The sequence below is a fragment of the Mustelus asterias genome, chromosome 6 (genome assembly GCF_964213995.1).
Source record: "Mustelus asterias chromosome 6, sMusAst1.hap1.1, whole genome shotgun sequence".
Taxonomy (NCBI): domain Eukaryota; kingdom Metazoa; phylum Chordata; class Chondrichthyes; order Carcharhiniformes; family Triakidae; genus Mustelus; species Mustelus asterias.
Genome location: NC_135806.1, coordinates 43,222,652 through 43,246,233, shown reverse-complemented (window position 1 = coordinate 43,246,233; position 23,582 = coordinate 43,222,652). Strand labels below are relative to the sequence as shown.

Sequence of the window (23,582 nt, the reverse complement as noted above, 5' to 3'; positions counted from 1 at the left end):
CATAGCTAAGACCCTCCATACTGGGCAACATCCTGGTAAACCTTCTCTGCACTCTCTCTAACGCCTCCACGTCCTTCTGGTAGTGCGGCGACCAGAACTGGATGCAGTACTCCAAATGTGGCCTAACCAGCGTTCTATACAGCTGCAACATCATACTCCAGTTTTTATACTCTATACCCCGTCCTATAAAGGCAAGCATACCATATGCCTTCTTCACCACCTTCTCCACCTGTGTTGCCACCTTCAAGGATTTGTGGACTTGCACACCTAGGTCCTTCTGTGTTTCTATACTCTTGATGGCTCTGCCATTTATTGTATAACTCCTCCCTACATTATTTCTTCCAAAATGCATCACTTCGCATTTATCTGGATTAAATTCCATCTGCCACTTCTCAGCCCAATTTTCCAGCCTATCTATATCCTGCTGTATTGCCCGACAATGCTCATCGCTATCCGCAAGTCCAGCCATCTTCGTGTCATCCGCAAACTTGCTGATAACACCAGTTACACCTTCTTCCAAATCATTTTTCAGTACAGAGCCCTGCGGAACACCACTGGTCACAGACCTCCAGCCGGAAAAAGACCCTTTGACTGCTACCCTCTGTCTCCTATGGCCAAGCCACTTCTCCACCCATCTAGCCACTTCTCCTTGTATCCCATGAGCCTTAACCTTAACCAACCTGCCATGTGGGATTTTGTCAAATGCCTTACTGAAATCCATACGACATCCACGGCCCTTCCTTCGTCAACCGTTTTTGTCACTTCCTCAAAAAACTCCACCAAATTTGTAAGGCACGACCTCCCTCTTACGAAACCATGCTGTCTGTCACTAATGAGATTGTTCCGTTCTAAATGCATGTACATCCTGTCTCTAAGAATCCTCTCCAACAACTTCCCTACCACGGACGTCAAGCTCGCCGGCCTATAATTTCCCAGGTTATCCCTGCTACCCTTCTTAAACAACAGGATCACATTCGCTATCCTCCAATCCTCAGGGACCTCACCTGTGTCCAAAGAAGCGACAAAGATTTCCGTCAGAGGCCCAGAAATTTCATATCTCGTCTCCCTGAGCAGTCTAGGATAGATGCCATCAGGCCCTGGGGCTTTGTCAGTTTTAATGTTCCCTAAAAAACCTAACACTTCCTCCCTTGTAATGGAGATTTTTTCTAACTTCCCTCCGAGAGACTCCCAGTTAACACGTTCCTCTCCTTCGTGAATACCAATGCAAAGTATTCATTTAGGATCTCCCCTATTCCCTTGGGTTCTAAGCATAATTCCCCTCCTTTGTCCCTGAGGGGTCCAATTTTCTCCCTGATAACTCTTTTGTTCCTAAAGTATGAATAGAATGCCTTAGGATTCTCCTTAATCCTGCCTGCCAAAAACATCTCGTGACCTCTTTTTGCCCTTCTAACTCCCCGTTTGAGTTCTTTCCTACTCTCTCTGTATTCCTCCAGAGCTCCATCTGTTTTCAGTTGCCTGGGCTTAACGTACACCTTCCCTTTCATTTTAATCAGATCCTCAATTTCCCTTGTTATCCACGGCTCTCGAATCCTACCTTTCCTATCCTTCCTTTTTACAGGCACATGCCTATCCTGCAGCCTTATCCATTGTTCCTTAAAAGACTCCCACATGCCAGACGTGGACTTGCCCTCGAACATCCTCTCCCAATCAACGTCCACCAATTCCTGCCTAATCCGGCTATAGTTAGCCTTCCCCCAATTTAGCACCCTGCCCGTAGGACAGCACTCATCCTTGTCCATTACTATCCTAAAGTTAACAGAGTTATGGTCACTATTTGCCACATGTTCCCCTACCGAAACTTTGACGACCCGACCGGGCTCATTTCCCAGAATTAGGTCCAGTATAGCCCCCTCTCTAGTCGGGCTATCTACATGCTGTTCCAAAGAACCTTCCAGTATACATTTTACAAATTCCTCCCCGTCCGGACCCCCAGCTCTAAGCACTTTCCAGTCTATACCAGGGAAATTAAAGTACCCCACTACAACAACCCTATTTTTTCTGCACCTATCCAGAATCTCCTGACATATCCTGTCCTCCACTTCCTGTGGGCTGTTGGGTGGTCTGTAGTACACCCCCAGCATAGTGACTGCACCCTTCCTGTTTCTGAGTTCCACCCACAGCGACTCAGTACATGACCCCTATAAGTTGTCTACCCTCTGCACCGTGGTAATATGCTCCCTAACTAATATCGCTACTCCCCCACCTTGTTTAGCCCCTCCTCTGTCTCGCCTAAAACACTTATACCCCGGAATATTCAGCTGCCAGTCCTGTCCTTTTAACCAAGTCTCCGTCACCGCAACCACATCCAAATTCCGCGTAAGCATTAAGGCCCTAAGTTCGTCTGTCTTACCCGTTACACTCCTCGCATTGAAGCAGATGCACTCCAGATCTCCAGGCTCACTCAGGTCATCCTCCTCCAGAGTGCTCTTCTTTGCTAGCCTTGCTCTGGCCCCGAGCTCAACCCCAGCCTTAGTACTTACTGACCTACTGTTTTGTTCCCCACCCCCCTGCCACACTAGTTTAAATCCTGCCGAAACACTCTAGCAAAACTCCCAGCCAGGATATTTGCTCCCTTCCAGTTAAAATGTAACCCATCCTTTCTGTACAGTTGCCATCCTGACTTGAAGACTTCCCAGTTATCTATGAATTTGAAACCCTCCCTCTTGCACCAGTCCTTTAGCCATGCGTTCAACTGTAGAATCTCCCTATTCCTAGCCTCACTTGCACTAGACACCGGGAGCAGTCCAGCGATTGCTACCCTGGAGGCCTTACCTTTTAGCCTAGCACCCATCTCCCTGAATTTCTCTCGTATGACCCCCCTGCTCTTCCTACCTACATCATTTTCACCAATGTGTATAATTACGTCTGTTTGACTACCTTCCTTTTTTAATATACTTCCTACCCTCTCAGAGACATCCAGTACCCCGGCACCAGGGAGGCAGACTACCATCCTGGATTCACGTTCGCTCCCACAGAACCGCCTGTCCGTGCCTCTAACCATTGCGTCCCCCACCACTATCACTCTCCTAAACCCCTTCTTTCCCTTCCGGACCCCTGAGCCTGTCTCCGTGCAGGTGATCTGGTCCTTGTGGCTTACCCCTGGAGGGTCATCCCCCTCCACAGAATCCAAAGCAATATACCTATTTTGGAGGGGGACAACCACAGGGGATCCCTCCACAGACTGCTCACTCCCTTCCCTTCTCCCATCTGTTGCACATCCCTTTCTTTTATGGGAGACTGCCACTGGGGTACTTTCTGGCACATCACTCTTCTGACTATTACCCCTCCTAACTGTGACCCACGTGTCTTCCTTCCGAGACCCTGGTGTCACTACCTGACTATAACTTCCATCTATTAATCTCTCATGTTCCCTAACTAAACTGAGGTCATCGAGCCGCAGCTCCAGCTCCCTTACACGATCCCTCAGGAGTTCCAGTTCCACGCATCTGGCACAGATATGGACTTCCGGGAGGCAAGTCATCTCCAGGAACTCCCACATCTCACACCGAATGCAGTATACTGGCCTCCCACTCATACCTGCCATTTCCTTTTTAGTTTTTGGAAGATCAAACAAAAGGAGGGGAACAGAAGAAAAACAAACAACCTTCCTCGCCTCCGCCGAAGCCCTGTGAGCCAAAGCCCTTACAGCTCACACTCTGCTCCCTGCTCACTCTGCTGCCCGCTCCCGACGCTGCCCGCTGTATACTGCAGCCTACCTTTTATACTTTGCGCGCTTAAAAAAAAACACACCTTCCCAGCACACCCCGCGGCCCCACTTCCGTTAAAAAGTTTTAAAGCATTTTTAAACACTGAAAATCTCGCGAAAAACTGTAAAAAGTCAGTCGCTTACCTTAACTCACTGGATCCTCCTCTCCGCTTGCTCCACGAACAATTATTCATGTATTAATAGAACTATCATCAACTTGAAATGGTAAAAACAAAATAAATATTTACACTTGGGATGCAGAGGGAGCGCACAGCGCTCACAGTCATCTCATTTGTCCTTGCTTTACATGCGTATCACGCAGTCGTACTGTAGGAAAAAACTTGCATCGACAGAAATCAGCAGGTTTTGGCAACCCTGCGCAATCACCAAAATGTCACGTGGGCTGCACTCAACCCAGATGGGCTCCATGTGGTCCCCGGGGAGCAGGTTGCCCACCACTGTTGTAGACTGTTAGTTTTTTCAACAATTAACACTGAACAATTATTGATACAAATTCAGATTAGATTATAGAATAAAGGAAAGAATGATTTGGGTGTTACGTTTCCAATCAAGGGTTCTTACCAGTGACACTGTTATTCTCGATTCTGCCTAGACCAATTTTCATCTCTGCAATATTTGTAATCCATGTTGCTAAACCAGTGTTTATCCAATTCTAGTTTAACTAACCTCTCCCTTTTTTCCCACCCCAAATTACTTTGATGGCTTTAACAATCTGGGCTAGTCTTTGCTGTACTCCACACAACTGCCCCTCATTGCATGCTGTTAATGCTTTTTATTCTGTCTCGCCCTGCCCTGTCTGTTGACCTTTCAATCCTCCAGGATTCTACATCTCTCTTTAGTAATCCAATTTAGTTTGGTGTAAATTGGACCCCACTTCTAGCACAGGCTCCCAACTCTTTGACCACACCCAGACATTTGGAGCTGCCAGACATTTCTTTGTAGACCTCAAGGATAATGATTGCAAACCGATATCTGTTTGGTTTCAGTAGTGTTATTGCATCCAGTTATAATTATCTACCTTATTCTGAATGCTATTGTGCATTTTGATTTGAAATTTTTATTTAAAGAAGCTTCCTTGTATATGATCATAAAGATATATTGTATAAAGATTAGACTGCCCTAGGAACCTCTGTCTGGACTTAGGACAGCATGGTAGCACAGTGGTTAGCACTGCTGCTTCACAGCTCCAGGGACCTGGGTTCGATTCCCGGCTTGGGTCACTGTCTGTGTGGAGTTTGCACATTCTCCTCGTGTCTGCGTGCGTTTCCTCCGGGTGCTCTGGTTTCCTCCCACAGTCCAAAGGTGTGCGAGTTAGGTTGATTGGCCACGCTAAAATTGCCCCTTAGAGGGATTAGCAGGTAGAATATGTAGGGATATGGGGCAGGGCCTGGGTGGGATTGTGGTCGGTGCAGACTCGATGGGCCGAATGGCCTCTTTCTGTACTGTAGGGTTTCTATGATTTCTATGACTCTGTCTCCCCAACAACTTCATTGGACTCTTGGCACTTCTTGATGCTTAAAACTTCCCTAACAATGCCCTCAGGCCATCACCCCCACCCTTCAGTGCAATTTTCCCAGCTGACTGTACCTTTACTTTCCCATGTGATTTCCTGAATTCAATTCCTGCATCAAACCATGTGTCCATGACCATCTCCGCAGCTGATAATAAAATTATATTACTTTGTCAACATTAGTGTTAGTGCACTAAATTCTAACATTCACCTTGGCCCGGAATGCTATGAAATGTCTGCTGGTGGAGATTTAATTTTGCAATTCTAATTTGTGGAAGATTTCTTGCATGTTGTTTTATAATTTTTTTCATCTTTGGAACTATCCCTTAATACAGGGTAAAATGGAGGAATGATGGGAAACGTGTGGCCTGTCCTGAGTTTTGCTGACAGTGTTAAAGATTAATGGGGGCCAGGTTGTTTTACTGGGAAGAAATACTTGATGTTCATATCTGTAAACAATGACCAAAGCCTCTGTGATGAAGGTGGATAGACTGTTAGCCTCCAAACTCCTAGAAAGATGTTAGAAATGTCAGACTCTGTAAACGGACATACTTCATCCTTGCTTAACATTGTGGTTGCGTTCCTGAAAAGTGCAATAAACAATATTAAGTCCGTCAGACTTTCCCATCATAACCAATATAAAAGCTATAGTTGGGTTCTGCAGAATTTCTCATCAAAACAAAATTAAGATATTAAACACAAGGTTGAAATATTTTACATTAATTTATTATATTTGTATAAGAAATTTTTTAAAATATTGAGTCTTTATGCTTGGATGCCCAACACTCCGGCTTACCGCCTCCCATGCGCCCCAAATGTCCAGCTTGCCGAGCCTCCTGTGCACCACTTGACTCTCCCAAATGCTTGCTATGAGCAAGGGCTCACGGGGCGGGAAGAGCAACTTCAAGTGGCAGGGTTTGCAAAGGCAAGCTGGAAAACTGGAGAGGCAGCGAGGATCGTAAACAACATGACCAAGTGTTGAAAAACCTGTAGCTTTCACTTTTTTCATGTGGGTTAACCTAGTTTCATTCAAACTAAAATTGAATTGCCTTCAGAGCAGGTGGAATCATTATTCATATCAGTTACTTAAGTCAAACTGTAAATGTTTGTAGCTGTAGCCTTTTTGTAACAAACAGCACTATATCCTTGATATAATGCTTACTCCATCTGATGCTATTGTAACTCGTGCATAGTATTAAAATAGCCTTTGTAGGATTGCATACACTCAAGACAATGAGAGTGGAAATGCACAGCTTTATCTGACTACCGACTACTTGGGGCGACACAGTGCCACTGTGGTTAGCACTGCTGCCTCACAGCGCCAGGGACCCAGGTGCAATTCCAGCCTCAGGTGACTGTGTGCAAACTCCACACACATTCTCCCTGTACCTGGTGGGTTTCCTCCGGGTGCGCCAGTTTCCCCTCTCAGTCCAAAGATGTGCAGGTCAGGTTGATTCGCCATGCTAAATTGCCCCTCAGCTTCAGGAGAATGAGGGTAAATGTGGGGTTAACGGGATAAGGCCTGGGTGGGATTGTTGTTGATGAAGGCACGATGGGCCGAATGGCCTTCTGCACTAGGGATTTTATGATTCTACTCCATCTGTGAAATGCTGACTGATAGACTGTTTGGTTCCCCCAGTCTATGCAGTCAGGTTATTCAATTCTGCATCTGATATACAATGATGCACCTCACCATCCTGACACTCTGCTGATACAAAGTGTACACACATCCTAATTTTTTGTTTAAGTGAGCTAATAAACCCAACCTGAACATTTTCAATTTTAATGAGCTGTATCACCCATCTAGGATCTCAAATATTTACTTTATCCATCAAAACTATTCATTCTTTGCTTGTAGAAACTTGAAGGTGCAATTCTAATTTGTAAATTATTTTAAAAATAGATTGTAACCTTAGAAATGGCCTCTCTACTTGGTTAAAGGGTGGACAATTACATGATTGCCATTGTACAAACTTATAAAAGCACTCCAACAGTACCATACAAATGAATTTTAATGTAAAAACTTCATTAAGTTACCCCTATTAAGAGGTAAAGTTCTGTTCATCTTTTTGCAGGCTCACTACAATGTAACTACAACAACCATGCTGAATGCAGATGAAGTTTTGAAAGAAATCATTCTGGTTCTACCTACCAAACGGGTTGACTTTGTGCAAAAGGGGTAAGTTAATTTAACAGTCAGTTTTCTGTCATGCTACATGTAGGATGTTGAGACCATTTGCAGCATTCGGGTCAAACCGGGTTACAAGGACTTTTATAGTGGGGCGGGGGAGGAGGGGGGGGCGGTGGTGGGGGCTGATGGTTTGTAGCCACATGTAGAAGGGTTATAGTAAGATCCACTCAATAGAAATGTGATATCCGAGCACCTAGAAGTTTCAGGAGGTTATCCTTTTTAGTGGGAAAGTTTTTCTTTCCACTTAGAGTTTGGGAGAGAACATGTAGAGAGCTGCTGTTCCCTCTGCTTGGCAATATTTGCAAGGTAACCTAAACACTTAAGGGTTCTGAGTTTAATTCTTGTTGCTTCAAATAGGTTTAATATAAATTCACTAGTTCTGTTAAGATGCCTCTAATGGACAAAAGTGAAATCAAGAAAGGCAGCCCCATAAAGTTGAGTAGAAGACACACTGGCTCAGGAGGAATCTAAGTATGTGAAAGCTTTTGTATTGCAGTTGATTACCTGAGTTTCAAATCATATTTTGCTAATAAGAGATCCATTGAGCATGTTACTTTTTGCTTATATATGTGAGAGGAATGCTTGTTTCTGCTGTAGATTGCTGCTTTCAGTGTTTTTATTTATTCCTGGGATATGGGCGTCACTGGTTGGGCCAGCATTTACTTCCCATTCCTAATTGCCTTTAAACTGCCCTCAGCACCTAACCAGAGGGCAGTTAAGAGTCAACCACATTGCTGTGGGTCTGGAGTCACATGTAAGGATGGCAGATTTCCTATCCTAAAAGACATTAGTGAACCAGATGGATTTTAATGACAATTGACAATGGTCTCATGGTCATCATTAGATTTTTAATTCCAGATTTTTATTGAATTCAGACTTCACTATATGCGGTGGTGGGATTTGAACCACAAAGGAGCCTTTAGGTAGCATTGATCATAACATGTTTGAATTTTGCATTCACTTTGAGGGAGGGAAGGGTGGGTCTAAGGCTAGCATTTTAAATTTAAATACAATACAAGGGCATGAAGACACAGTCTGTTAAAATTATCTGGGAAATTAGCTTAAAAGAGAGGACATCAGAGATCCAGCCACAAATATTTGAGATATTTGGGTGGCACAGTGGTTAGCACTGCTGCATCAGGGACCCGGGTCCAATTCCCGGCTTGGGTCACTGTCTGTGCGGAGTTTGCACGTTCTCCCTGTGTCTGCGTGGGTTTCCTCCTACAGTCTGGTAGGACAAATTTAAATGTGGATTACAGGGTCAAAGGTAGGGTTCTGAAGACTGTGGAGGAACAGAGAGATCTTGGGGTCCATATCCACAGATCTCTAAAGGTTGCCACTCAAGTGGATAGAGCTGTGAAGAAGGCATATAGTGTGTTAGCTTTTATTAACAGGGGGTTGGAGTTTAAGAGCCGTGGGGTTATGCTGCAACTGTACAGGACCTTGGTGAGACCGCATTTGGAATATTGCGTGCAGTTCTGGTCACCTCACTATAAGAAGGATGTGGAAGCGCTGGAAAGAGTGCAGAGGAGATTTACCAGGATGCTGCCTGGTTTGGAGTGTCGGTCTTATGAGGAAAGGTTGAGGGAGCTGGGGCTGTTCTCTCTGGAGCGGAGGAGATTGAGGGGAGACTTAATAGAGGTTTATAAAATGATGAAGGGGATAGATCGAGTGAACGTTCAAAGACTATTTCCTCGGGTGGATGGAGCTATTACAAGGGGGCATAACTATAGGGTTCATGGTGGGAGATATAGGAAGGATATCAGAGGTAGGTTCTTCACGCAGAGAGTGGTTGGGGTGTGGAATGGACTGCCTGCAGAGATAGTGGAGTCAGACACTTTAGGAACATTTAAGCGGTTATTGGATAGGCACATGGAGCACACCAGGATGGTAGGGAGTGGGATAGCTTGATCTTGGTTTCAGATGAAGGTCGGCACAACATCGTGGGCCGAAGGGCCTGTTCTGTGCTGTACTGTTCTATGTTCTATGTAGTCTGAAAGACATGCTGGTTAGGTGCATTGACCTGAACAGGTGCCGGAGTGTGGCGACATGGGGAATTTCACAGTAACTTTATTGCAGTGTTAATGTAAGCCTACTTGTGATTAATAAATAAATATTTCATAACATAGAAGATAGGAGCGGTCCATCGAGCCGAATCTGCCATTCAATATGATCATGGCTGATCCTCTATCTCCACACCATACTCCTGCATACTTCCCACACCCTTGACACCTGTAAAGTCTAGACATCTATCTATTTGCTCAAATATATTCAGTGACTTGACCTCCACAGTCTTCTGTGGTAGAAAACTTACAAGTTTATCACCCTCGAGTGAAGAAATTTCTCCTCATCTCAGGCCTAAATGGCCTAGCTTTTTTCCGAGACTGTGACCCTTTGTTCCAGACCCTGCTAGCCAGAGGGAATAACAGCCGAGTCCAGTCTGTCTAGTCATAGAATCATAGAATCCCTACAGTGCAGAAGGAGGCTATTTGGCCCATCGAGTCTGCACCGACCACAATTCCACCCAGGCCCTATCCCCATAACCCCACATATTTACGCTGCTAGTCCCCCTGACACTAAGGGGCAATTTAACATGGTCAATTAACCTAGCCTGCATATCTTTGAGCGTGGGAGGCAACTGGAGCATCCAGAGCAAACCCACGCAGAGATAGGGAGAACATGCAAACTCCCCACAGACAATGACCCAAGGCCAGATTTGAACCCAAGTCCCTGGTGCTGTGAGGCAGCAGTGCTAACCACTGCCACTGTGCCGCCCCATCCTGTCATTCTTCTAAATTCCAGTGAGTATAGGCCCAGTTGACCCAATCTCTCCTTATATGACAAACCTACCATCTCGGGAATCAGTCTGGTGAATCTTTGCTGCATTCCCTCTATGGCAACACTCGGCAAAGATGCATTCTGGTGAAGGATGCACCACATGTGGCTAACCAAGGAAGTTAAAGATAACAACAGATTAATAGCAAAAAAATATTCAATTGTGTGGAAAATTAGTGGTTAGGTTAGAAGATTGGACATAATTTAAAAACCGGCAAAGAATGGCTAAAATATTAATAAGGGCAAAATTCGAGTATGAGGGAAAGATAGCTAGAAATATAAAAACATAACAGTATGTAGAAGTATTTAAAAAAGGAAAAGAGTAACTAAAGTAAACGTGGGACCTCTGGAGAGAATCTAGGGGATTTATTATGGGAAATAAGGAAATGACAGAAGTGCTGAACTGGTATTTTGTGTCTGTCTTCAGTGTCGAAGACAAATAACATTCTCGAAATACTTATAAATCAAGAGACGAAAGGAAGGGAGGAACTTAAAACTATTGCAATCACTAGGGAAGGGGTACTGAGAAAATTAGAACTAAACATTCCCCCAAGGCCAGAATAGAACCCGGGTCCTGGTGCTGAGAGGCAACAGTGCTACCATTCTGCCCTAAAAGCAGGAAACTACAGGCCGGTCAGCTTAACATCCGTCATAGGGAAAATGCTGAAGCTATTAGTAAGCAAGTTTTAGCAAGATATTTAATCTTGATGCATTCAGGCAGAGTTGAGATGGTGTTGTGAAATCGTGTTTGACTAATTAATTAGAGTTCTTTGATGAAATATTAAGAAAGATGGATGGATGCAGTGTATTTGGATTTCCAAAAGGCATTTGAAAAGGTGCCACCAAGAGCTATGGATAGGGGATTTGTTAGCTAACAAAAAGCAGTAAGTAGGGATAAATTGGGCTATTTTCTGCTTGGCAAGCTATAACTGGCAGAGTGTCACTGATCAGTGCTGTGGCCTCAACCATTTACAATCTATATCAATGACTTGGGTGAGGGGGAATAATGTATGGTTGCTAAATTTGCAGATCACCCAAAGATAAGTAGGAGAGTAAGTGGTGAGGAAAACATAAGGAGTCTGCAAAGGGATTATATATAGATTAAGTGAGTGGGCAAAAATATGATGGATGGCATATAATGTGGAAAAATGTGAACTTGTCCATTCTGGCAAGCAGTAAATTATTTAAATAGATAAAGATTGCAGAGCTCTGCAGTACAGAAGGATCTGGCCGTCCTGGAACATGAATCAGGAAAAGTTAGTATGCAGGTAACATAAAAACTAGAAGCAGGAGTAGGCCATTTGGCCCTTCGAGCCTGCTCCACCATTCATTATGATCATAACTGATCATATTCAATATCCTGATCTCCCACCCCCTCAAAATCCCTTGTTCCCTTTAGCCTCAAGAGCTATATCTAGTTTCTTCTTGAAATTGGTGTTTTGTTTATTCATTCGTGAGACATGGGTGTTGTTGGCTGGCCAGCATTTATTGCCCATCCCTAGTTGCCCTTGAGAAGGTGGTGGTGAGCTGCCTTCTTGAATCGCTGCATCCATGTTCTATGGGTTGACCCACAATGCTATTCGGGAGGGAATTCCAGGATTTTGACCTCGCGACTGCGAAGGAATGGCAATATATTTCCAAATCAGGATGGTGAGTGGCTTGGAGGGGAACTTGCAGGTGGTGGTGTTTCCATTTATCTGCTGGCCTTATCCTTCAAGATGGAAGTGGTTGTGGATTTGGAAGGTGCTGTCTAAGGATCTTTGGTGAATTGCTGCGGTGCATCTTGTAGATAGTACACACTGCTGCTACTGAGCGTCGGTGGTGGAGGGATTGAATGTTTGTAGATGTGGTACCAATCAAGTGGGCTGCTTTGTCCTGGATGGTGTCAAGCTTCTTGAGTGTTGTTGGAGCTGTGCCCATCCAGGCAAGTGGGGAGTGTTCCATCATACTCCTGACTTGTGCCGTGTAGATGGTGGATAGGCTCTGGGGAGTCAGGAGATGCGTTACTCACCACAGTATTCCTAGCCTCTGACCTGCTCTTGTAGCCACTGTGTTTATGTGGTGAGTCCAGTTGAGTTTCTGGTCAATGGTAACCCCAAGGATGTTGACGGTGGGGAATTCAGTGATGGTTACACCATTGAATGCTAAGGGTCGGTGGTTAGAGTGTCTCTTATTGGTGATGGTCATCACTTGGCATTTGTGTGGCACGAATGTTATTTGCTATTTGTCAGCCTGAGCCTGGATATTGTCCAGATCTTGTTGCATTTGAACATGAACTGCTTCAGTATCTGAGGAGTCGTGAATGGTGCTGAACATTGTACAATCATCAGCGAACTTCCCCACTTCTGACTTTATGATGGAGGGAAGGTCATTGATGAAGCAGCTGAAGATGGTTGGGCCCAGGACACTAACCTGAGGGACTCCTGCAGAGATGTTGTGGAACTGAGATGACTCACCCTCCACAACAGCAACCATCTTCCTATGTACCAGGTATGACTCCAACCAGCGGAGAGTTTGCCCCCTGATACCCATTGATTCCAATTTCACTAGGGTTCCTTGATGCCACACTCGGTCGAATGCGGCCTTGATATCAAGGGCTGCCACTGTCACCTCACCTCTGGAATTCAGCTCTTCTGTCCATGTTTGAACCAAGGCTGTAATGAGATCAGGAGCTGAGTGACCCTGGCGAAACCCAAACGGCTCACTGAGCAGGTTATTGCTGAGCAGGTGCTGCTTGATAACACTGTTGATGACCCCCTCCATCACTTTACTGATGATCCAGAGTTGACTGATTGGGCAGTAATTGGCTGGGTTGGATTTGTCCTGCTTTTTGTGTACAGGACATATCTGGGCAATTTTCCACATTATTGGGTAGATGCCAGTGTTGTTGCTGCATTGGAAGAGCTTGGCTAGGGGAGCGGCAAGTTCTGGAGCACAAGTCTTCAGTACTGTTGCTGGAATGTTATCAGGGCCCATTGGCTTTGCAGTATCCAGCGCCTCCAGTTGTTTCTTGATATCACGTGGAATGAATCGAATTGGCTGGAGACTAGCATCTGAGATGCTGGGGACCACTGGAGGAGGCCGAGATGGATCATCCACTCAGCACTTCTGGCTGAAGATTGCCACAAATACTTCAGCCTTATCTTTTGCACTGATGTGCTGGGCTCCTCCATCATTGAGGATAGGGATATTTGTGGAGCCTTCCTCCAGTGAGTTGTTTAATTGTCTATCACCATTCTCGACTGGATGTGGAAGGACTGCAGAGCTTAGATTTGTGGCCTCAACTACTTTCTGTGGTAGTGAATTCCACACATTCACCATTCTCTGGGTGAAGAAATTTCTCCTCACCTCAGTTCTAAAAGGTTTACCCCTATCCTCAAACTATGACCCCTAGATCTGGATTACCCCACCATCAGGAACATACTTCCTGAATCTACCCTGTCTAACCCTGTGAGAATTTAATAAATTTCTGAGATCTCCTCCCTCTCTCTTCTAAACTCCAGTGAATATAATCCTAACCAACTTGGTCTCTCCTCATATGACAGACCTGCCATCCCAGGAATCAGCCTGGTAAACCTTCGCTGTACTCCCTCTATAGTGAGGACATCCTTCCTTAGATAAGGACAATAAATCTGCACACAATACAGCAAGGTACAGCAACTGATTAAGAAGGCAAAAGGAAAAAAGCAGTAGAAGCAGGGTCATTGAATAGGCTGAGTTAGATTTTTGTTTGACAGAGAATCAGAAGTGTATTGGGGTAGATAAAGTACACTTGAGGCAATATCAGATCAACCATGATCTTATCGAATGTCAGGGCAGGCTCGAGGGGCCAAATGTCCTACTCCTAATTAGTATGTTCACATATTGTTTGTGGGTGGTGGGTTTTGCTGGCAGGACCAACTTTTATTGCCTTTCTGAGCAGCCGCAGTTCATGTGGTACACTCAATGCTGTTAGGGGGGTGGAGTTCCTGGATATTGTCTCTACAACAATGAAGGAATAGTGATATGTTTATGAGCCACGAGGGCATATGGTTTGGAGAGGAACATTTAGGTGGGTGGTGTTTCCTTGCTCCAGCTGCCCTTGGTTGTCTTAGCAATGAATGTCGCAGTTTGGAAAGTGCTGTTAAATTAACTTTGGCGAATTTCTGCAGTTCATCTTGTAAGTGGGTTACACTGCAGCCAAGGTGCAGCAGTAGTCAAGGGGGTGAGTGTTTAAGATGATCAATGGGGCACCAGTGTCAAGCTTCCTGAGTGTTTTTAGAACTACATTCGTCCAGGCAAGTGGAGAGTGTCCCATCACATTCCTGATTTGTGTCTAGTTGGTGGTAGACAGGATTTTGGAGGTGGGGTGAGTTGTTCGCTGCACAGTTATCAGCCTCTGACCTACTCTTGCAGCCATTGTATTTGTATGGCTGATCCAGTTGAGTTTCTGGTCAGTGTGATAACCATGATGTGGAGATGCCGGCGTTGGACTGGGGTAAACACAGTTAGAGTTTTAACAACACCAGGTTAAAGTCCAATAGGTTTATTTGGTAGCAAATGCCATTAGCTTTCGGAGCGCTGCTCCTTCGTCAGATGGAGTGGAAATCTGCTCTCAAACAGGGCACAGAGATACAAAATCAAGTTACAGAATACTGATTAGAATGCAAATCTCTACAGCCAACCAGGTCTTTAAAGATACAGACAATGTGAGTGGAGGGAGCATTAAGAACAGGTTAAAGAGATGTGTATTGTCTCCAGACAGGACAGCCACTGAGATTCTGCAAGTCCAGGAGGCAAGCTGTGGGGGTTACAGATAGTGTGACATAAACCCAACATCCCGGTTTAAGCCGTCCTCATGTGTGCGGAACTTGGCTATCAGTTTCTGCTCAGCGACTCTGCGCTGTCATGTGTTGTAAAGGCCGCCTTGGAGAACGCTTACCCGAAGTTCAGAGGCTGAATGTCCGTGACCGCTGAGTATTCTGTAACTTGATTTTGTGTCTCTGCCCTGTTTGAGAGCAGATTTCCACTCCATCTGACGAAGGAGCAGCGCTCCGAAAGCTAATGGCATTTGCTACCAAATAAACCTGTTGGACTTTAACCTGGTGTCGTTAAAACTCTTACAGTGTGATAACCTCCAGGATGTTGATAGTGGGGGAATTCCGTGATGATAATGCCATCTATGGTAAGGATGGCATAATGGTTAGCACTGCTGCCTTACAGTGCCAGGGACCCGGGTTCGAATCTGGCCTTGGGTGACTCTGTTTTGGAAAGTTGATGCAGACATGATGGGCCAAATGGCGTCTTTCTGCACTATAGGGATTCTGGTTCTATGAATGTCATGGGGGAGCGGGGGGGAAGTGTTTAGACTCAATCTTGTTGGAGATGGTCATTACCCAGCACTTGTGTGACACAGATGTTATTTAGCACTTATTACCCCAGCCTAAATGTTGTTCAGGTCTTGTTCAGACACAGACTGCTTCATTATCTGTGCAGTTACAATGGAAATGGTAACTGCAATTATCAACAAACACCGATCATGGAGGGAAGCTCATTGATGAAGAAGCTGAAAATGATTGGGCCTAGGACACTACCTTGATGAACTCCTGCAGTGATGCTCTTGGGCTGAGATGATTGGCCTCCAGCAACCATAGCCATCTTTCTTTGTGCTAAATATGGCTCCAACAAGTGGATAGTTCTTCATTAAGTCCCATTGTCTTCAATTTTGCTAGGACTGCTTGATTCAGTTCAATGTTGTCTCAATGTCAAGGATTCTCACCTCACTTCTTTTGTTCAAACTCAAGAACTTCCTTGCAGAACTCAAACTGAGCATCACTGAGCAGGTTATTGCTGTGCAAGTGGCACTTGAAAACAATGTCAACAAACACCTTCCATCACTTTGCTGATGATTGATAGTAAACTGATAGAAAATGGTAATTAGCCAAATTGGAATTGTCCTCTTAATAGATAGGACATAGCAGGGCAATTTTCCACTTTCGAGTAGATATTGGTGTTGAAGCTGCACTGGCTCAATTACTCGATCCTGGAGCACAAGTCTTTTCAGCATTACAGCCAGAATGTCACCAAGGCCCTTGGACTTTGCTGTATCCGGTGCCTTCAGCCATTTCTTGATATCCCGTAGGGTGAATGGAATTGGCTCTGGAGGAGGTTAAGGTGGATCATTGATTTGGCATTTCTGGCTGAAGATTCTTGCAAATGCTTCAGCCTTATCATGTAAAGTATACAAAGCTGTTCTTTGAGGATATTATTGTAGCTAAGAACTAGAACAGACACAATGAGCTGAATGGCTCCTTTCCATGCTATACAGTCCTCTAATTCTGTAAGTTATTTTAAACTGGGGATCAATCTTGTGAATCTCCCCTGCACCCTTTCCAAAATTCTCAATATCCATCTTCATGGGCGGCACGGTAGCACAGTGGTTAGCACTGCTGCTTCACAGCTCCAGGGTCCTGGGTTCGATTCCCGGCTCGGGTCACTGTCTGTGTGGGTTTCCTCCGGGTGCTCCGGTTTCCTCCCACAGTCCAAAGATGTGCGGGTTAGGTTGATTGGCCAGGTTAAAAATTGCCCCTTAGAGTCCTGGGATGTGTAGGTTAGAGGGATTAGCGGGTAAATATGTGGGGGTAGGGCCTGGGTGGGATTGTGGTCGGTGCAGACTCGATGGGCCGAATGGCCTCCTTCTGCACTGTAGGGTTTCTATGTTTCATATGAGTGGGCCAAAAGTAGATGCAGTATTTTAACTGAGGTGTTATATAAGGACAGTATTATAGGCTTTAGCTTGTCATGACTTGTTCTGTGAATATAACCTGGAACCATGTTTGTTTTAGCTATAGCTTCACAGTATTGGCCATGATCTTTTGAGCGTGATTCAATATAGCAGTCAGATCTTTTACTTTCACAACTAGTTTCAGTTCCGTTCCCTGCAGGATATAAATATATTTTAACATGTTATTGGTTGGTAATCACTCTCCATTCACCAAACAAAAGATTTTCTTGCAGGAGTTGAGCATCCTCCAAGCTTGACAGCCGCACATACCTTGGTATTGTCCACAAGCTTGCAATTCATTATCCCAGCACCTACATCTGGGTCATATGAAGATTAATAAAGAGCAAATGGCCTAATATGGAAAAAATAAAATATTATCACAATGTTGATAAGAATCTACTAGCAGCTGAAGCTATTGGTAGATAGCTTCAGCTTTTTGCATCCCTCCTTCCCTATTGTAAAAGTCTGTGGTTGAATATGGACTCCTGCCTGCTGCCTGATTAATACCATGGCCACTTTTGGAGATCACCCCAGCTCTTTGGGTAACAAGAGACCTTGGTAGAAAGTACAGTGAATAATATTTCAACGACTTGGTTTCCTTGGTTAATACTATCTGATCCGAGACACCTCTATGTTTTTATTAAAAAACAATTAAATTGGAGCTATCAAATAGCATACAAGACTGGGGGAGCACAAGATTTTGTACATCAGTGATTCATTATCCCTACTTCTGAATTCTGCTTGCTGCACCATCTCTACTTTACCTTATGGAACGTGGGCTCCTCAACACTTGATGAAAGCGTCTTTGACGTAGCAGTTAGGCAAACTTGTGGAGAAGAGGACTAAATTGTCTTTGGTCACTTATTTTGACATGGTGCCATGAACTCTTCTTGGGTTTGGAGTTGAAAGTTAAATTTCCTATATTATAAGCACATCCAGGGAAAGGTTCACCAAACTTAAAAAAAATTGATACTTTTCCAAATTCTGATGTGATTCTTGTAACTTGATGGCAAAGTGTAGTTTTGGTGATTAGTTTGAATTGTCTTCAACTTGGCATGATTTTATATTGTGTTTAACTATTTAAATGGTATTGTAGGTTATTCTCCGCTAGTTATTTTAAACACCAGAAATTTAGACATCTGTGTTGATGTGCTTTTTGTAAAGTTTTCTGCTTCAGTAGATTGGAGTTTAGGATATTGTATAACTAAGATTCACATGGTATTAAACACATGAGCTCCAACTCCATCTGACCTTGTGTGTTTGTTTCATCCTTGCATACATTCTCTACACTCTCACAAGAGGTCACACATTATAAGCCTGATTCACTCTATCAATAATCACTGATGGTGAAGGCACAAAGGAATTTATTTTGATTTTTAGCAAAAATGAAAAGCAACTGATTGCATAACTTTTCATTTCTACTCTAAAACCTGCAACTATTTCATTTAAAAATGATGGGTAAATTACCATCATTTTGTGGCATTAAGTGTCATTGCTTCATTTTAAAATAAACATATTTCACAGATGGACAAAAGCACAATTGTATCTCCCTCTACTGGGAAAGCTAAGACTTGGAATAGTTATTTTCTTCAAACTATATCTAGATTGTAACCTAAAACATAATGTTTCTGAAATGTCAGCATAATCACTGCAGAAAATATCCTTTTGGTATCTCCTCTTAGATCTCCTTTGAGCTCATTTTAAGTTGTTGAAAGATATTTATACCATAAAATGCATCACAGATCCAGAAAAGGCTGAAGCTGCTTTGTTTCATAGACGCTGCAAAGTAATTGTGGAGAATGGAAAGTTTGACCATTCTATATTAACCTGCTCATGCTTGGAAAGCATGTTTTGGTATTTCATTTTTGCTTGCATAATTTCAACATACCACATAGCCATCTAAAAACGTCATTAATTTTCCCTTCCATTCCTCCACTTTCCAGCATACAGTTAGATTTGTTTCCTCTAGATGGTGCTGTTGTATTAATGGCTGACATTGTTGGAAGTACTTATGCCAAATACCTGCTGCCTATGTTCGTTACTTCTATTAACTTCTACCTGTGGACATTTTGTGGCAAGCTCTTCGATGTCCCAAATGTTATTGAGGAAGTACTGAGCTGAAACTGTCAGGTAGACCATTAGCATGCCTGGCTGGATAAATGGAACCCCATGCAAATTGCATTGCCTTTTCCTTGCTTGACAATGGTTTTCTAAAGCACTGGCTGTGTGTTACACATCAACGCGTGGTTGACGCAGCTTTAAGAAACACTCTAGAATGTCTGTCAGCATCAGACTTGCAAAGAATTTACAACACACAAACTGGCAATTCAGGTCAGCTGGTTGATGCCAGTGTTTATTCCGCGCTAGCCTCCTCCCATCCCTCTATAGTCTTTTATTTCTTTATCACTTGTATGCTTGTCTGGTTTTCCCTTAATGCATCTATGCTATTCACCACGTTGTGGTAGCTCGTTCCATATTCTTCTTTTGGATAAATAGGTTTCCCCTGAATTCCTCCTCGGATTTATTGTGACTGTCTTATGAGTTCTAGTTTAGACCCCCCCCCAGCCTGCCCGAGACACATCTACTCTTTCATAATCCTCTGTGTCCTACCTGCCCTGCCTCCTCGTTTCTCTATTTTAGAGAAAAGAGCTTCAGCCTGATGAGTCTTTCCTGATGAGAAGATCCTCTCGGTTTTGATATCACCCTTGTGAATCTGTTTCACATTTCTCCAATGCCTCTATATCTTTTTTTGTAAAATAGAAATCAGAACTGTGCACAACACTCCAAGCATAGCCTAAAACGATTCTATGCAAGTATAAAATAACTTCTGCTTTCTCACCTTTCCCCCAAGAAATGCACCATAGTACTTGGTTTGCTGTTTTAGGCTTCATTAACCTGCCTCAATACTTTGCTCCTCTATTCCATTTAGACTCATCCAAACAGTGTGTGGGCTGCTTATCCTTTTTGCCAAGATGTACAACCTCTCACTAATCTATATTCAAATTCATTTGCCAATTACACACCATTCTGCTCATTTGTAATTTTCATCCTTCCATAGTTCAAGAATAGGAGTACTTGTGCCCCAGTAGTTGTAAACTATCTCTGCTTTCAAAACTCCTTACTGTGTTTACCCCAGTCCAACGCCAGCATCTCCACATCACTTCAAAACTCCAAACATGCACGTTCAGGTTTCCAGAGGCAACTTTTAAATTTGAATCTTCAGTCAGTACCTGACAGCTATTAAATATGTTTTAGAAATCTCCTCTCTCTGCCACCCAGTGCACATATGCTTGTGCTACATGAACATTAAGATTTAACCTACCTTTTCCCCTTTAATTATCAATTAAAAGTCCCTCATCTAGTGTCTCCTGTGCAATTCGGCCAAAGTTGATGTAATAATCACAAAAGACTGTGGAATTTTAAGTTTTTGCAACCTTTTATACTAGTTTTAAAAACATCACACTTTAAACAGGGTCCCAACAACAAATTTAATCATGGAGTGAATTAATCACTTGGGAAGTTCCACAGATTGCCTTCATTTACAGCCCTTCAACAAGCTTTAAAAATTAAGCTTGTTCTTTTGGTTACAAAGACACTAAATATGAGTTTTAAAAGCTGTTCTCGTGTGATTTTTTTTTGTGTTTTAAATTACTGAGAAATTGATTGATGTACCCCTGTATAATTAGAAAATAGTTGGGCAGATGTTTCAAAAGTGAATTTTTTATTTTAAATTGGGTTGCACAGAGGTGGCAGATTGACACAGATTTAAGAAGCTATTTTGGTGATAAACCTGTTTTAACCGAACTTCACCATATTGCCACTCTTAATGTATTTTTAAAATTCTTTATATATTTGTTTTAATATGGTGGCCCCAATTGTGCAGATTTTGCATTTGGTATGCAAATGAGTTTGAGCTGCAACTGAGCAGGGGAATTGTGGGGGGACTACTACACTTTTCAAAAAGGGTGTGATTTGTGACAGAATTGGATATTGTGCCTATAACAAAAACTCTTAGCTTACTAATTTAGACAAGTCTTCAATTTATCTATATGTGTAAAATAGAATCCTTGTTTACCAATTAACGGGCTTCGGTGTTTGTCATGTTTAACATGTCAAATATGGAGAATTCTGATTTTTTTTAAAGCAAGTATGGTTAATTGGGGAGTGATCATCAAGCATTAATGAGTGGTTCATGAGTCCCAAACCGTATCAGTCAATTTTACTGTTATATGGACCATGAGGTAAGATCACAGTCTTTAAAGATCTCCCTTCCTTCAGTTTTTATTAAATTTCACATGGTAATAGCATACAAGATCCGAGTTTGTGTATGTGCAGTCAAGAAAAGATTGATATTCACACCGTGGGTGGTGATCTGTCATACTGTGTGCAAAAATCAGTTTCCTTAAGCTGCCTGGGTTTTGCAATAACAAATAGAATGTTACAATAATCAGCATTTTACGATCCCATATTCATACTGTGTAATCTTGACCTTGTTTTCCAACAGCTATACCTTAAAATGTCGGACTAGGTCAGACTTTGGAAAGGTCACCATGCAGTTTGAACTGGAGATATGTCAGCTCAGCAAGCCTGAGGTGATTGGAATCAGAAGACAGCGGCTAAAGGGTGATGCCTGGGTTTACAAGCGTTTGGTTGAAGATATTTTATCCAGTTCCCACATCTAATCAGTGTTGCATTGAAAACTTAAACTGGCCTAAATATAGCTTTTATAACAAAGCTTAATAGTTATTGAAGGAATCCTTTGTTATAATGGCTTTACTCCAAAGTATTCCCTATTTTAGAAAGTCTGTTTTACTTCCACATAAAAATATGTTTAATCTAATCGGGTCCGACTAGGTCAAGATGCATCGACTCCATGTGAATATGTTGGATGGTGTTTCAGAAATGTGTTCATATATAGAGAGAAATCACTTTATAGTGATTCTGTTAAAATCAGACTGCTAATTAGATCTTTAACACAGCTTTAGGAGACTCAGCTAAGTTGCTGTTTTAAATGTATAAACTACAGAAGTCAAGGAAGGGTTAGGCTAGGTACTGAGATATTTCTGTTCCCAGCTCTCCAAACCTGAAGTACTAAAGTGTAGCTTCCAGATTAGAATTATCCACAAGTGAGTAAGTTTTAAGAACTCATTTATACAAAATATAATGAAGGATAAAATAGGAGTATTTATATGTGGAGTAATTCGGGATCATCATAGAAGTTTAGAATGGAGTGTTCTCTTGTATTGTAAAATGTCATAGCTACAACCTCACTGTCTGAAAATTGGGCCATAATTAGCTTTTCATTACAAAGAAAATTCATGAATAAATGTATAAGATAGCTGTAATAGTTGTGTTTACATTCAGTTCTCCATTTTTATTTCAGTATACTTTTTTCATCATGTAGCTTGTTGTGTAATTTGTAAATAGTGCACTCATCTGTATGAAGTGACTATGGTATCATTCCTTTATAAACTTGTAAATATTTTTTTGTTTTAATAAACCATTGTAATTCTAAATCTTAATTAGAAAATTAAAAATTAACTTTCAGATGTGACTATCCTTTTTTTGAGAATCCAGTATTCACAGAGCATTGCATTCAGTCAAAGATTGCTTAATATATCATTTGCATAATTCTCTTCCTGTCTGTGATTTAAAGAGGATTTATTGGGATCGTTAAAAGAGTCACAGCTGCGGTTACCACAGTTGAACTATACACTCAGTATGTTGCATAAAATTAAGTTGATTTAAATAACTTGCGCCTCTTTCTGAATGTTAAATGAAATTCTGTATTTACAAACTAATGATCTAAAATGGACTGACGTGACATGAGGAAATTGCCTCTGGAAACAATGTGCGTTTCCAGCTTATCAGTGAGTTGTGACAGTAACTATTCGGTCACACAATAAGGATGTGCGTAGCACATTTACCTGTAGAATATTTTCTATTTTGCCTGTTTAAATATTCCTTGTTACTGGTAATATTTTCACTTTGTTTTGATGAAACTATGCACAATACATTGGCAGACTTATTGGGTGGGTGGGGGGGGGGAGCACTATTCTTGAAAACAGTTAAGATCTTGAGGCAATCGGTGAGGATATCAAAGTGTCTGATTAAATTTACGGTGTTGAGATCTGTTTACAGTGCTCAAGCACACTTCAGCTAATCGTGCATCTATAAAGTTAAGATAAATCTGATTTTTATGACAATCAATGAAGTGATGAATGAGCACACCGATTTACATATATTTAACATGTAGCACAAGGCCATTTAGTGTGTGACAGTTCCCAGCAGTGGCATGAATATCCAATAGGACTGAATATTTAGTTCCTCGAGACTATGCTGTGTTGCATAATGTAGCATTAATTCCACAAGGGTAAAAAGTGCACATTTCGGTCGATGCAGTATAAATTTGGATTACCCTCTTTCTCCTCCTCACATTCTTTCTCCCCACCCAAACAATTTGACTTTATTCCCGAGGTTAACTCACATTTTCCAAACTGGTTCCTTTCTCTCGCCCTCCTTTTTGTGTACAATC

General features: G+C 42.6%; 1 protein-coding gene across 3 annotated transcripts in view; it reads left to right on the top strand.

Moving 5' to 3' along the window:
• The window catches only part of melk (maternal embryonic leucine zipper kinase), a 101,108-nt gene extending 78,515 nt beyond the window's left edge, over positions 1 to 22,593 (top strand). For all 3 annotated transcript variants that reach the window (XM_078215361.1, XM_078215359.1, XM_078215360.1), the window contains 2 exons: positions 7,334 to 7,437; positions 21,552 to 22,593. In XM_078215361.1, coding sequence (XP_078071487.1) covers positions 7,334 to 7,437; positions 21,552 to 21,729 — 282 coding nt within the window. In that variant the 3' untranslated portion in view covers positions 21,730 to 22,593. The remainder of the gene's footprint in view (positions 1 to 7,333; positions 7,438 to 21,551) is intronic.
• The last annotated feature ends 989 nt before the right edge of the window (positions 22,594 to 23,582 follow it).